This window comes from Schistocerca piceifrons, chromosome 4 (assembly GCF_021461385.2).
Source record: "Schistocerca piceifrons isolate TAMUIC-IGC-003096 chromosome 4, iqSchPice1.1, whole genome shotgun sequence".
Lineage (NCBI taxonomy): Eukaryota > Metazoa > Arthropoda > Insecta > Orthoptera > Acrididae > Schistocerca > Schistocerca piceifrons.
The window spans coordinates 382,351,121-382,367,499 of NC_060141.1; the positions used below are offsets into that span (position 1 = coordinate 382,351,121).

Here is a 16,379-nt window from a genome sequence, read left to right on the forward strand (position 1 = left end):
GCATTCGTAGGCAGATAGCTAATGTTAGTTAACATTGAATTTAAACAGTTTGGTTCTTCCAAAATATCTTAAATGTGTAATGAAGTAGGTTTGATCAGTGATAAATGTCGGCTTGGCAATAATTAAAACATTTTCTGCTAATAGAGGTAATCTTGTGTTCTATGGCTAGTGCCGGGATAAAATTCAGTAAAAATATTTAACAAAAAAACCCACTGCATCTGGAAAGTGTATGAGAAGGCCGAATGATTTAAATGACTCAATTCTCAACCTAATATTCTTAACCAGTTCATATGAGTTCACGTAAATATTATTTTTTCTTTAAATGTACGTAATTCTTAAGAAAGTAAAAATTTTTATTACCACACGAAAATAAGAGAGTGGTTCTACAACAAAGTTCGCACGAAAGAAAATTAACTTAAAAGCAAAAGATAAAATTTATTATTCTTCTTTAACGAAATTTCAAATCAATTCCATTCATTTCGACGATTTCGTTAAATTGGCGCCCAACGTGGGGCACGAATATGCAGTGGCCACTAAATACCCGTGAGATAACTAGGGAATTAATATAGTCGAACTTTGTTGCAGAACATTTAATTATTTTTCTATGTATTGTATGAATTGCATAACCAATATTGTGTGGTAATACCTGTGTATGATTTTTTGCATATGAACACTATGTACCCAGAGGCAAGCTAAAGAAGAGAGCTCAATATTTCGAAAAATTAATTACCTACCACAATATCAGGGGGCAGCTGCACCCAAGATAGATCACCAAAAGGTAAAGCTACAGTGTAGTTGTCCTGTGGGTAGTAAAGTAGCCTCAGTGCAGTGTTCTCGGATCATTAGTGGTGTGCTTGTTGTTAGTACTTTGTTTTAAAATAACAGGACATTTAGGTAGTTAGTCATTGTAGTATATAGTAAGTGTGTATTAGTTAATGTCCATTTCTTGTGTGATTATGTCAGTGAAACCTGAGTGTTAGGATATTTAGTTCAGATTTTAATTCTTTTGTTTACTATGGTTAGATTGCGTAGTCAGAAAGATATCAACATGGATAATGAGCAACAGTCAGTAAGTAGTGATACCGAGTTGGAAAGTGGGACACAAAGTAATGTTAGTGACGTAGTTCAGGAAGTACAATGTGAAAATCTGGGGGCGGAAGGGCAAGAAATGTTGCCATTGCCACCCAGTGATTCAGTTGATAGCGGAAATACTGTGCCATCCGCAAGCACTGGACACGGACCAGAGAGTGGTGAGGTGTCAGAAGTGCAATCATTAAGAGTTATGTTCGAGCGCATGCTCAATTTCCAAGCTGAATTTGTACGCGTGCAAGCAGAGCGTGATAGAGAACGTGATGCTGAACAAGCAGAGCGTGACCAGAGATTGGTAGCTGAATTTGCATGTATGCAAGCAGAACGCGATAAAGAACGTGATGCTAAACAAGCAGAGCGCGATAAAGAACGTGATGCCAAACAAGCAGAGCGCGATAGAGAACGTGATGCTAAACAAGCAGAGCGTGACCGACGCCTGCATGAGAGGGACTTGCAGTTGATGCAAACTTTAGAAGTTATGCAAAGTGAGATTGTTAGTTTGAAACAAAAACATGAAACCATACCCAAAACGGTGCAAGAATTAAGCGAAAGAGTAGATAGTGTTCAAGTGGCTAACGCCAATATCGTAGAGGAAATCAGTGTCCTGACTAATAGGGTCGAACAACTAGAAATTGACACAACTCAAGTAATTGAGAACAAAGTGATCGAACAAGTGCACAAAGTAGAAAATGAAGTCATAAAAGAAATAGATCAGAAAGTGCACGCCGCAATTGAGGCCAGAGATGTGGGCTCAAGTGCGGATGTGCAGGATCTAAAAAAGATAGTGCACAAGGACATTTCGCTGTGGCAGCGGAGTGTGGACCGTCGTCTTGCCGAGATGGAGCTTAGCTTGCGGCATGACGAGGCACGGGCGTATGTCACGCCAGCCAGGTCCAACAATGATAGGCATATAAATACTGCAGTAAAAAATTGCGACTGCGAGACAGAACAGGCAACCAATGTAAGCGAAACAAATAAATGTCATTCCAAAGTAGTGATTGAAGAAAGCTTGATTAGGAACCGACAGTTTCAGATCTTTACAACGGAGAAGAAATCTGTTCACCCTGTAGTGTTTATCAAGGGATTTAGAAACATTTTGCCTAGCGTTTGGAGTCATACCCAGAAAATACAGTTCGTTATGTCCTACATACAAGGAGATGCTGCATTATGGGCAACCGAAGCAGCTGACAGTTGTGATACGTATGAGCAATTTGAAAAAGCATTCTTGGCCAAATATTGGTCAACATGTATCCAGGAGAGATTACGGAAGGAGGTATATAATCCAGAGCCGTATTCTCCACGACTAGGCAATTTGCGAAAATATTTCGAGAAGTACATTAATAAGACCCGTTACTGGGACGAACAGATTTCATCCCGGGATTTGATCAGACTTTTGAAATCACACTTGCCGATACATGTAAAGGAAAAACTTATACACGTGCCTGAAAATGATAAGGAACATTTCTTGTCTGTTCTGGACTCAATTGACCTGATTCAGGAGGATGTTAAGGCAGCCTCTGAACAGGCTAGAAGTAACGGAAACGGTTATAGAAATGGTCGAAATAACACGCCTCCACCAAGTAATGGAAACGGCGGAGGTAATAATAGGAGACAAGAGTATGCACAAAACGGAAATAGAGGTAGAGACCGGAACGGCAATAGTCCGCCGGTGAATAATGACCGGAAAAGGAGGTTCGATGACCGGTATGAGACAGGCCCACCAAGCAATAATAGATGGAAAAATGCCAGGGGGCCGAGCAACACTAATACTTATAATGATGCAAACCGAACTTTGCCGCAGAACCAGAGGCCCAGTCCGGACCGGCAAAACAGTGATAGATATGACAATAACCGACCGCCACCACAAAATGCGCCAATTGCGCAACCGTGGCGGCCGACGCAACACAACGTGCACATAGTGGAGGTCAGTGACACAGAGCAGCCACGCCCATCCACTAGCAATAATTCAACAAACTAGATGCAGCCGAGATACGCTCTCCATCGTCGGCTGAGGTTTGGAGTGAGAGCAGCCCGACACAGAACAAAACACCGAACAACATCTGTATCCTTAGGTATAATGACGGGGTACAGATGGGAGATGAATTAATAACTGAACCATCCACGTGCATAAAGGAGCACAAAGACAAAGTACAAGCGATAATAGGGGTCAAAATTAACAATATTGATGTGCAAGCGGTCGTAGATACAGGTGCTACTGTCAGTGTTATGAGTATGGACTTATTCAAAGTACTGGGGAAGGAAAGGCGTATGCTGACTTTTCCCGTGAATAATTGTACAGTCACTGGAGCCATAAGTGCACAGCGACAAATAATTAAACTCCAAGTGCGGGTAGAGATGTATTTAGGGGATGAAGCCATAGCGTGCTCATTCCTGGTAGTAAAGGGTTTAAAAGTAGCCTGCATTTTGGGGGTAGATTTTTTAAGAGAAAGGGACGCAATAATCGACCTTTCTCGGGGAAAATTAAGTTTGATGAATGCTGGTAGGAGAATAGAATTGTCCATGCTCAGATCTGAAGAGGTACCTGTACCTAATTGTAATGCTATTAACATAAAGTGTAGGAATCAGTCGATACTACATTTAGACAATCATTGTCTAGGACAGAATCTCTATTATCCTGACGTACAAGGTGATCAATTAAAAGCAAATGTGGACGCACTTGTGAACAAAGTATCACAGTCCGAAAATTTGAACTCTATGCAACAGCAGGATTTGCTACAGTTATTATCTAATTATGCAGATGTATTTTCAGAACGACCAGGAATTGTTAAGGGATATCAGTACAATATCGAGGTGAAGCCTCACAAAACTTACTGTCGAGCCTCGTACTCCATTCCTTGGCCCAAGAAAGAAAAAGTTTTTTTACGAACATTTGGAGAGTTAAATAAATTGTTCAGGTTATACATTGTATATAAGCACAGAAGATAAGAATAGCAGGGTGCAACCTTACCAGGTGCGCTCAGAAAAGGAAAGAAAAATATAATCGACATGTGACGAATAACCAAAAAATTTAGTGTTGGGGACTTGGTACTCTTACGCAATCATCTTAAGTCCTCGGCATCTTTGAAACAGAATAGCAAGTGGCAATTGGTGTACAATGGACCTTTTAGAGTAGTAAGTGTGCCACATGAGTGTAGCTATCTCTTAGCAGATCCCCACTCAGGGAGAGTACGGGGACTGTATCCGCGTAAGGATGTAAAAGCATTCCTACAGTAAAAGACTAATAGTCCTATGTGGACACCATTCTTTTGTAAATAATGAACATTAATGATGTGTGATCTTTAGAGATAATGTACTAGTGTAGAAGTGTTTAGTTATAAGAATATGATTGACTTTCCCATGTGTATGGATATTTGCGTAATGTGCTCTTTTAATTTGTGTTATCTAGAACATGCTCTAAATGTTTGCACAGATAATCTGATTAGTGCAATTATTTGTAGTGTTAAGCTGTGACAGAGTTAAATCAAAAAGAACATTTTAGTAATGATTAGTTAGTGTACTACATAATTTTCTATGTGCCCAAATTTGAAATATTTCTTGGCACAATCTTTTCTATTATGTGTATGTATGTAGATATGTGTAGCTGTCAGATTGACAGATTCGAACCCAGAATAATTTCAATAATATGAGGCCCTGAGAACTTTATTATCTCACCAATGTTATTAGAGAAAATAATGCACCCAGTAGTGACCGAGGGCACCACGGGAGGCAAACTTGTAGCAAATTTAAATAGTGCAAAGTTATGCACAAAGAAGCTTCAATTGAAGCATGTGCAGATTCAAACAGTAAAAAAGAGCTAGCCAGATACAGTCCAAGTCAATTTTTGCCTACAGAGACTACACTGTAGTTACGTAGGACGTTGATAGTAAAGTGTGACATGAGTTCAAAGGAGTTATTGAACAATATGACTGAATCCGGCTGGAATGCACAAATAAAATCTACTCGAACACGAATATAGATGGCTTTTGGGCAAACTAATACCAAATTTTAATATTTTGTTACCATGTACGCAAATATCACACCTTGGTAAAGAGTTACGAATGTGCTATTACAAAAAAAAAAAAAAAAAAAAAAAAAAAAAAATTTGCACAGCGGACATTGTAAATAAAAATAAAGGAACTTAAACAAAAGTGCAGTATTGTGCGGCAGAGACAGACAGTTACTGTTAAACCTGCAGCAATACGTCACGGAGTAGTTGAGTATAAGTAATAAAAAACTGTATCATCGCCGTGTGTGCAAGTGGACAAGGAACTAGCACGACACGAACAGTGAACCGATAACGGGCGGTGGATCAAGCTAGTGTCAAACTTTAACTCTTTGTGTGTCAAGGGACGCTAGGAAAGCGCATTGACTACAGAGATACATTTTGTCCAAAGGTGAAAACTTGCGTCTGACTAATGACAAGTCATGACATGGTGAAAAATATTGTATGCCCATAAAACGTGTTACCTTGACAACGAAACATTGTGCAGACCAGACTAGTGAAGGCTTACTGAGTAATAACTGCCACTAACTGTGTGCGTTCTTTCCCACAGCAGGAAAAATGCCTATAAGGATAGTATACTGTTTCTGAACTTGTTGCATGTTTCCTGGAGCACTGCAAGAAGACGTCGCACGGGCGAGCGGATATCCAACGCGCATCCGGCTACATCAGCTATGCAGCGGCCGCAGCAGCCCGTAGCAGACCAGACAGACAGCCACATCCCTCCGCGCCGTAGCTGTCAACGCCGGGGGCGGTGACCTATACGGAGTCAGCGCGCCGCGCCGAGCGCCGCTTAACAATCACTCCGCACCGCTCACCAAATACAGCATTATTGATTTTTTTTTATGTTCACATAAACTGAATAACATGTCAATGACTTCATTTCGATAAACAGTGAACATTTACTACGTAGGACAAGTGACCTTGTAGTGTATCACAAGAATAATAGTATCACACACAAAAAACTTCAGTCGAACTGTATGTGACTGTGATATTGTGTAATTGTGTAACCGTTTGTGATGAACTGCTAATTTAATTCAAATGAATAACTGTTAAAGAGACAATATTGACCATGAACCAACTGGGATGGCTGGGCTCCGGCACAGTTTTGCCCAGGTTTTCTGTTTGCCTACGCCCAAATGGGGGAGCCATGAACTTATATAACCCTGGGACTAAATAAAAGACCCATTCCGTAAAATATACAAGTGTAAAGAACGTTACTGGCACCATTGTGTCAAAGTGTAAAAACTCATTGCCAAATGCTGCCAGGGGGCAATGTAACGTTCCCTGGCAAACTCACATTATTAAAGAACAAGAGTTTATTTGTACCATATACGCCGCTCTGGGCAAGTTGTATATATCGTAATTACTGAACAAAAATATTACTGAATGTGGTGTAAAAGACATTTGATATTCTCCTTATATTTTATGGTTGTAATATTTCTCTGTATTTAGGATAGGAATTTTTCTGTATTTATTATGTGATTGTAAAAGGTGTCAGTATTTGCGATAGCAGAGATATATATAAAATATTGTCAGAAGAGAATAATATCGTCAATCTGCATAAAAATGTTAATAGTCAGCAATACTATTTAAGCACAATGCATTATGTATTCTTTGGTCTTCTCTGTTCAGAAGTCATTGCGGTAGGACACTGTGAAAGAGTTTTTTACGAATGGGTAGACTTCTTTTGTCTCTGTCTGGACTTAGCCGCCATTAGACGATGCGTTACGAATTAATGTGAGTTGTATTGTTGTTTGACCTAAATATATTAGAGTTTATCAAAAGTGTGAATTATTTATGTAAATTAGCTTGCCCACGTCATGTATAAAATTTCTTTAAGAATTTTTCAGCATTTTTCAGCGGTGTTGCTGGGCTGTGCCGCGACCAACAATAGGCGGCACATTTAAAAAATTATCAAACCCGTAAATCGGGAACAGAAGCATAAAAATCAATAGTGAACTAAGAAATTGTTCTTCTTTTTCAGTGATCCTGTGGCTGATAAAATTTGAATTAATTATACGTTTGTGGTTTCGTAGGCGGATAGCTAATGTTAGTTAACATTGAAATTTAAACAGTTTGGTTCTTTCAAAATATCTTAAATGTGTAATGAAGTAGGTTTGATCAGTGATAAATGTCGGCTTGGCAATAATTAAAACATTTTCTGCTAATAGAGGTAATCTTGTGTTCTATGGCTAGTGCCGGGATAAAATTCAGTAAAAATATTTAACAAAAAAACCCACTGCATCTGGAAAGTGTATGCCAAGGCCGAATGATTTAAAGGACTCAATTCTCAACCTAATATTCTTAACCAGTTCATATGAGTTCACGTAAATATTATTTTTTCTTTAAATGTACGTAATTCTTAAGAAAGTAAAAATTTTTATTACCACACGAAAATAAGAGAGTGGTTCTACAACAAAGTTCGCACGAAAGAAAATTAACTTAAAAGCAAAAGACAAAATTTATTATTCTTCTTTAACGAAATTTCAAATCAATTCCATTCATTTCGACGATTTCGTTAAATGGCCCCACGTTGGGCGCCAATTTAACGAATAACTCCTTTGAACTCATGTCACACTTTACTATCAACGTCCTACGTAACTACAGTGTAGTCTCTATAGGCAAAAATTGACTTGGACTGTATCTGGCTAGCACTTTTTTACTGTTTGAATCTGCACATGCTTCAATTGAAGCTTCTTTGTGCATAACTTTGCACTATTTAAATTTGCTACAAGTTTGCCTCCCGTGGTGCCCTCGGTCACTACTGGGAGCATTATTTTCTCTAATAACATTGGTGAGATAATAAAGTTCTCAGGGCCTCATATTATTGAAATTATTCTGGGTTCGAATCTGTCAATCTGACAGCTACACATATCTACATACATACACATAATAGAAAAGATTGTGCCAAGAAATATTTCAAATTTGGGCACATAGAAAATTATGTAGTACACTAACTAATCATTACTAAAATGTTCTTTTTGATTGAACTCTGTCACAGCTTAACACTACAAATAATTGCACTAATCAGATTATCTGTGCAAACATTTAGAGCATGTTCTAGATAACACAAATTAAAAGAGCACATTACGCAAATATCCATACACATGGGAAAGTCAATCATATTCTTATAACTGAACACTTCTACACTAGTACATTATCTCTAAAGATCACACATCATTAATGTTCATTATTTACAAAAGAATGGTGTCCACATAGGACTATTAGTCTTTTACTGTAGGAATGCTTTTACATCCTTACGCGGATACAGTCCCCGTACTCTCCCTGAGTGGGGATCTGCTAAGAGATAGCTACACTCATGTGGCACACTTACTACTCTAAAAGGTCCATTGTACACCAATTGCCACTTGCTATTCTGTTTCAAAGATGCCGAGGACTTAGGATGATTGCGTAAGAGTACCTAGTCCCCAACACTAAATTTTTTGGTTATTCGTCACATGTCGATTATATTTTTCTTTCCTTTTCTGAGCGCACCTGGTAAGGTTGCACCCTGCTATTCTTATCTTCTGTGCTTATATACAATGTATAACCTGAACAATTTATTTAACTCTCCAAATGTTCGTAAAAAAACTTTTTCTTTCTTGGGCCAAGGAATGGAGTACGAGGCTCGACAGTAAGTTTTGTGAGGCTTCACCTCGATATTGTACTGATATCCCTTAACAATTCCTGGTCGTTCTGAAAATACATCTGCATAATTAGATAATAACTGTAGCAAATCCTGCTGTTGCATAGAGTTCAAATTTTCGGACTGTGATACTTTGTTCACAAGTGCGTCCACATTTGCTTTTAATTGATCACCTTGTACGTCAGGATAATAGAGATTCTGTCCTAGACAATGATTGTCTAAATGTAGTATCGACTGATTCCTACACTTTATGTTAATAGCATTACAATTAGGTACAGGTACCTCTTCAGATCTGAGCATGGACAATTCTATTCTCCTACCAGCATTCATCAAACTTAATTTTCCCCGAGAAAGGTCGATTATTGCGTCCCTTTCTCTTAAAAAATCTACCCCTAAAATGCAGGCTACTTTTAAACCCTTTACTACCAGGAATGAGCACGCTATGGCTTCATCCCCTAAATACATCTCTACCCGCACTTGGAGTTTAATTATTTGTCGCTGTGCACTTATGGCTCCAGTGACTGTACAATTATTCACGGGAAAAGTCAGCATACGCCTTTCCTTCCCCAGTACTTTGAATAAGTCCATACTCATAACACTGACAGTAGCACCTGTATCTACGACCGCTTGCACATCAATATTGTTAATTTTGACCCCTATTATCGCTTGTACTTTGTCTTTGTGCTCCTTTATGCACGTGGATGGTTCAGTTATTAATTCATCTCCCATCTGTACCCCGTCATTATACCTAAGGATACAGATGTTGTTCGGTGTTTTGTTCTGTGTCGGGCTGCTCTCACTCCAAACCTCAGCCGACGATGGAGAGCGTATCTCGGCTGAATCTAGTTTGTTGAATTATTGCTAGTGGATGGGCGTAGCTGCTCTGTGTCACTGACCTCCACTATGTGCACGTTGTGTTGCGTCGGCCGCCACGGTTGCGCAATTGGCGCATTTTGTGGTGGCGGTCGGTTATTGTCATATCTATCACTGTTTTGCCGGTCCGGACTGGGCCTCTGGTTCTGCGGCAAAGTTCGGTTTGCATCATTATAAGTATTAGTGTTGCTCGGCCCCCTGGCATTTTTCCATCTATTATTGCTTGGTGGGCCTGTCTCATACCGGTCATCGAACCTCCTTTTCCGGTCATTATTCACCGGCGGACTATTGCCGTTCCGGTCTCTACCTCTATTTTCGTTTTGTGCATACTCCTGTCTCCTATTATTACCTCCGCCGTTTCCATTACTTGGTGGAGGCGTGTTATTTCGACCATTTCTATAACCGTTTCCGTTACTTCTAGCCTGTTCAGAGGCTGCCTTAACATCCTCCTGAATCAGGTCAATTGAGTCCAGAACAGACAAGAAATGTTCCATATCATTTTCAGGCACGTGTATAAGTTTTTCCTTTACATGTATCGGCAAGTGTGATTTCAAAAGTCTGATCAAATCCCGGGATGAAATCTGTTCGTCCCAGTAACGGGTCTTATTAATGTACTTCTCGAAATATTTTCGCAAATTGCCTAGTCGTGGAGAATACGGCTCTGGATTATATACCTCCTTCCGTAATCTCTCCTGGATACATGTTGACCAATATTTGGCCAAGAATGCTTTTTCAAATTGCTCATATGTATCACAACTGTCAGCTGCTTCGGTTGCCCATAATGCAGCATCTCCTTGTATGTAGGACATAACGAACTGTATTTTCTGGGTATGACTCCAAACGCTAGGCAAAATGTTTCTAAATCCCTTGATAAACACTACAGGGTGAACAGATTTCTTCTCCGTTGTAAAGATCTGAAACTGTCGGTTCCTAATCAAGCTTTCTTCAATCACTACTTTGGAATGACATTTATTTGTTTCGCTTACATTGGTTGCCTGTTCTGTCTCGCAGTCGCAATTTTTTACTGCAGTATTTATATGCCTATCATTGTTGGACCTGGCTGGCGTGACATACGCCCGTGCCTCGTCATGCCGCAAGCTAAGCTCCATCTCGGCAAGACGACGGTCAACACTCCGCTGCCACAGCGAAATGTCCTTGTGCACTATCTTTTTTAGATCCTGCACATCCGCACTTGAGCCCACATCTCTGGCCTCAATTGCGGCGTGCACTTTCTGATCTATTTCTTTTATGACTTCATTTTCTACTTTGTGCACTTGTTCGATCACTTTGTTCTCAATTACTTGAGTTGCGTCAATTTCTAGTTGTTCGACCCTATTAGTCAGGACACTGATTTCCTCTACGATATTGGCGTTAGCCACTTGAACACTATCTACTCTTTCGCTTAATTCTTGCACCGTTTTGGGTATGGTTTCATATTTTTGTTTCAAACTAACAATCTCACTTTGCATAACTTCTAAAGTTTGCATCAACTGCAAGTCCCTCTCATGCAGGCGTCGGTCACGCTCTGCTTGTTTAGCATCACGTTCTCTATCGCGCTCTGCTTGTTTGGCATCACGTTCTTTATCGCGCTCTGCTTGTTTAGCATCACGTTCTTTATCGCGTTCTGCTTGCATACATGCAAATTCAGCTACCAATCTCTGGTCACGCTCTGCTTGTTCAGCATCACGTTCTCTATCACGCTCTGCTTGCACGCGTACAAATTCAGCTTGGAAATTGAGCATGCGCTCGAACATAACTCTTAATGATTGCACTTCTGACACCTCACCACTCTCTGGTCCGTGTCCAGTGCTTGCGGATGGCACAGTATTTCCGCTATCAACTGAATCACTGGGTGGCAATGGCAACATTTCTTGCCCTTCCGCCCCCAGATTTTCACATTGTACTTCCTGAACTACGTCACTAACATTACTTTGTGTCCCACTTTCCAACTCGGTATCACTACTTACTGACTGTTGCTCATTATCCATGTTGATATCTTTCTGACTACGCAATCTAACCATAGTAAACAAAAGAAATAAAATCTGAACTAAATATCCTAATACTCAGGTTTCACTGACATAATCACACAAGAAATGGACATTAACTAATACACACTTACTATATACTACAATGACTAACTACTTAAATGTCCTGTTATTTTAAAACAAAGTACTAACAACAAGCACACCACTAATGATCCGAGAACACTGCACTGAGGCTACTTTACTACCCACAGGACAACTACACTGTAGCTTTACCTTTTGGTGATCTATCTTGGGTGCAGCTGCCCCCTGATATTGTGGTAGGTAATTAATTTTTCGAAATATTGAGCTCTCTTCTTCAGCTTGCCTCTGGGTACATAGTGTTCATATGCAAAAAATCATACACAGGTATTACCACACAATATTGATTATGCAATACATACAATACATAGAATAATTATTAAATGTTCTGCAACAAAGTTCGACTATATTAATTCCCTAGTTATCTCACGGGTATTTAGTGGCCACTGCATATTCGTGCAACACGTTGGGCGCCAATTTAACGAAATCGTTGAAATGATTGGAATTGATTTGAAATTTCGTTAAAGAAGAATAATAAATTTTATCTTTTGCTTTTAAGTTAATTTTCTTTCGTGCGAACTTTGTTGTAGAACCACTCTCTTATTTTCGTGTGATAATAAAAATTTTTACTTTCTTAAGAATTACGTACATTTAAAGAAAAAATAATATTTACGTGAACTCATATGAACTGGTTAAGAATATTAGGTTGAGAATTGAGTCCTTTAAATCATTCGGCCTTGGCATACACTTTCCAGATGCAGTGGGGTTTTTTTTTTTAATATTTTTACTGAATTTTATCCCGGCACTAGCCATAGAACACAAGATTACCTCTATTAGCAGAAAATGTTTTAATTATTGCCAAGCCGACATTTATCACTGATCAAACCTACTTCATTACACATTTAAGATATTTTGAAAGAACCAAACTGTTTAAATTTCAATGTTAACTAACATTAGCTATCTGCCTACGAATGCACAAACGTATAATTAATTCAAATTTTATCAGCCACAGGATCACTGAAAAAGAAGAACAACTTCTTAATTCACTATTGATTTTTATGCTTCTGTTCCCGATTTACGGGTTTGATAATTTTTTAAATGTGCCGCCTATTGTTGGTCGCGGCACAGCCCTGCAACACCGCTAAAAAATGCCGAAAAATTCTTAAAGAAATTTTATAGATGACGTGGGCAAGCTAATTTACATAAATAATTCACACTTTTGATAAACTCTAATATATTTAGATCAAGCAACAATACAACTCACATTAATTCGTAACGCATCGTCTAATGGCGGCTAAGTCCAGACAGAGACAAAAGAAGTCTACCCATTCGTAAAAAACTCTTTCACAGTGTCCTACCGCAATGACTTCTGAACAGAGAAGACCAAAGAATACATAATGCATTGTGCTTAAATAGTATTGCTGACTATTAACATTTTTATGCAGATTGACGATATTATTCTCTTCTGACAATATTTTATATATATCTCTGCTATCGCAAATACTGACACATTTTACAATCACATAATAAATACAGAAAAATTCCTATCCTAAATACAGAGAAATATTACAACAAAAAATATAAGGAGAATATCAAATGTCTTTTACACCACATTCAGTAATATTTTTGTTCAGTAATTACGATATATACAACTTGCCCAGAGCGGCGTATATGGTACAAATAAACTCTTGTTCTTTAATAATGTGAGTTTGCCAGGGAACGTTACATTGCCCCCTGGCAGCATTTGGCAATGAGTTTTTACACTTTGACACAATGGTGCCAGTAACGTTCTTTACACTTGTATATTTTACGGAATGGGTCTTTTATTTAGTCCCAGGGTTATATAAGTTCATGGCTCCCCCATTTGGGCGTAGGCAAACAGAAAACCTGGGCAAAACTGTGCCGGAGCCCAGCCATCCCAGTTGGTTCATGGTCAATATTGTCTCTTTAACAGTTATTCATTTGAATTAAATTAGCAGTTCATCACAAACGGTTACACAATTACACAATATCACAGTCACATACAGTTCGACTGAAGTTTTTTGTGTGTGATACTATTATTCTTGTGATACACTACAAGGTCACTTGTCCTACGTAGTAAATGTTCAATGTTTATCGAAATGAAGTCATTGACATGTTATTCAGTTTATGTGAACATAAAAAAAATCAATAATGCTGTATTTGGTGAGCGGTGCAGAGTGATTGTTGAGCGGCGCTCGGCGCGGCGCGCTGACTCCGTATAGGTCACCGCCCCCGGCGTTGACAGCTACGGCGCGGAGGGACGTGGCTGTCTGTCTGGTCTGCTACGGGCTGCTGCGGCCGCTGCATAGCTGATGTAGCCGGATGCGCGTTGGATATCCGCTCGATCGTGCGACGTCTTCTTGCAGTGCTCCAGGAAACATGCAACAAGTTCAGAAACAGTGTACTATCCTTATAGGCATTTTTCCTGCTGTGGGAAAGAACGCACACAGTTAGTGGCAGTTATTACTCAGTAAGCCTTCACTAGTCTGGTCTGCACAATGTTTCGTTGTCAAGGTAACACGTTTTATGGGCATACAATATTTTTCACCATGTCATGACTTGTCATTAGTCAGACGCAAGTTTTCACCTTTGGACAAAATGTATCTCTGTAGTCAATGCGCTTTCCTAGCGTCCCTTGACACACAAAGAGTTAAAGTTTGACACTAGCTTGATCCACCGCCCGTTATCGGTTCACTGTTCGTGTCGTGCTAGTTCCTTGTCCACTTGCACACACGGCGATGATACAGTTTTTTATTACTTATACTCAACTACTCCGTGACGTATTGCTGCAGGTTTAACAGTAACTGTCTGTCTCTGCCGCACAATACTGCACTTTTGTTTAAGTTCCTTTATTTTTATTTACAATGTCCGCTGTGCAAATTTTTTTTTTTTTTTTTTTATAAACTCTAATATATTTTCGCAAATTGCCTAGTCGTGGAAAATACGGCTCTGGATTATATACCTCCTTCCGTAATCTCTCCTGGATACATGTTGACCAATATTTGGCCAAGAATGCTTTTTCAAATTGCTCATATGTATCACAACTGTCAGCTGCTTCGGCTGCCCATAATGCAGCATCTCCTTGTATGTAGGACATAACGAACTGTATTTTCTGGGTATGACTCCAAACGCTAGGCAAAATGTTTCTAAATCCCTTGATAAACACTACAGGGTGAACAGATTTCTTCTCCGTTGTAAAGATCTGAAACTGTCGGTTCCTAATCAAGCTTTCTTCAATCACTACTTTGGAATGACATTTATTTGTTTCGCTTACATTGGTTGCCTGTTCTGTCTCGCAGTCGCAATTTTTTACTGCAGTATTTATATGCCTATCATTGTTGGACCTGGCTGGCGTGACATACGCCCGTGCCTCGTCATGCCGCAAGCTAAGCTCCATCTCGGCAAGACGACGGTCAACACTCCGCTGCCACAGCGAAATGTCCTTGTGCACTATCTTTTTTAGATCCTGCACATCTGCACTTGAGCCCACATCTCTGGCCTCAATTGCGGCGTGCACTTTCTGATCTATTTCTTTTATGACTTCATTTTCTACTTTGTGCACTTGTTCGATCACTTTGTTCTCAATTACTTGAGTTGCGTCAATTTCTAGTTGTTCGACCCTATTAGTCAGGACACTGATTTCCTCTACGATATTGGCGTTAGCCACTTGAACACTATCTACTCTTTCGCTTAATTCTTGCACCGTTTTGGGTATGGTTTCATATTTTTGTTTCAAACTAACAATCTCACTTTGCATAACTTCTAAAGTTTGCATCAACTGCAAGTCCCTCTCATGCAGGCGTCGGTCACGCTCTGCTTGTTTAGCATCACGTTCTCTATCGCGCTCTGCTTGTTTGGCATCACGTTCTTTATCGCGCTCTGCTTGTTTAGCATCACGTTCTTTATCGCGTTCTGCTTGCATACATGCAAATTCAGCTACCAATCTCTGGTCACGCTCTGCTTGTTCAGCATCACGTTCTCTATCACGCTCTGCTTGCACGCGTACAAATTCAGCTTGGAAATTGAGCATGCGCTCGAACATAACTCTTAATGATTGCACTTCTGACACCTCACCACTCTCTGGTCCGTGTCCAGTGCTTGCGGATGGCACAGTATTTCCGCTATCAACTGAATCACTGGGTGGCAATGGCAACATTTCTTGCCCTTCCGCCCCCAGATTTTCACATTGTACTTCCTGAACTACGTCACTAACATTACTTTGTGTCCCACTTTCCAACTCGGTATCACTACTTACTGACTGTTGCTCATTATCCATGTTGATATCTTTCTGACTACGCAATCTAACCATAGTAAACAAAAGAAATAAAATCTGAACTAAATATCCTAATACTCAGGTTTCACTGACATAATCACACAAGAAATGGACATTAACTAATACACACTTACTATATACTACAATGACTAACTACCTAAATGTCCTGTTATTTTAAAACAAAGTACTAACAACAAGCACACCACTAATGATCCGAGAACACTGCACTGAGGCTACTTTACTACCCACAGGACAACTACACTGTAGCTTTACCTTTTGGTGATCTATCTTGGGTGCAGCTGCCCCCTGATATTGTGGTAGGTAATTAATTTTTCGAAATATTGAGCTCTCTTCTTCAGCTTGCCTCTGGGTACATAGTGTTCATATGCAAAAAATCATACACAGGTATTA

At 39.6% G+C, this 16,379-nt stretch overlaps 2 protein-coding genes across 2 annotated transcripts; one reads left to right on the plus strand and one right to left on the minus strand.

Moving 5' to 3' along the window:
* The first annotated feature begins 1,048 nt into the window (after positions 1 to 1,048).
* Positions 1,049 to 4,090, plus strand: LOC124795856 (E3 ubiquitin-protein ligase BRE1A-like). The gene is made up of 2 exons (XM_047259938.1): positions 1,049 to 1,844; positions 4,005 to 4,090. The coding sequence occupies exons 1-2, from the start codon at positions 1,049 to 1,051 to the stop codon at positions 4,088 to 4,090; spliced, it is 882 nt and encodes a 293-aa protein (XP_047115894.1).
* Positions 4,091 to 8,557: 4,467 nt separating this feature from the next.
* LOC124795857 (E3 ubiquitin-protein ligase BRE1A-like) lies at positions 8,558 to 15,971 on the minus strand. The gene is made up of 3 exons (XM_047259939.1): positions 15,058 to 15,971; positions 11,074 to 11,624; positions 8,558 to 8,643 (listed from the first exon to the last, which is right to left on the minus strand). Exons 1-3 carry the CDS (start codon positions 15,969 to 15,971, stop codon positions 8,558 to 8,560), a joined length of 1,551 nt encoding a protein of 516 aa, XP_047115895.1.
* Between the last annotated feature and the right edge of the window lie 408 nt (positions 15,972 to 16,379).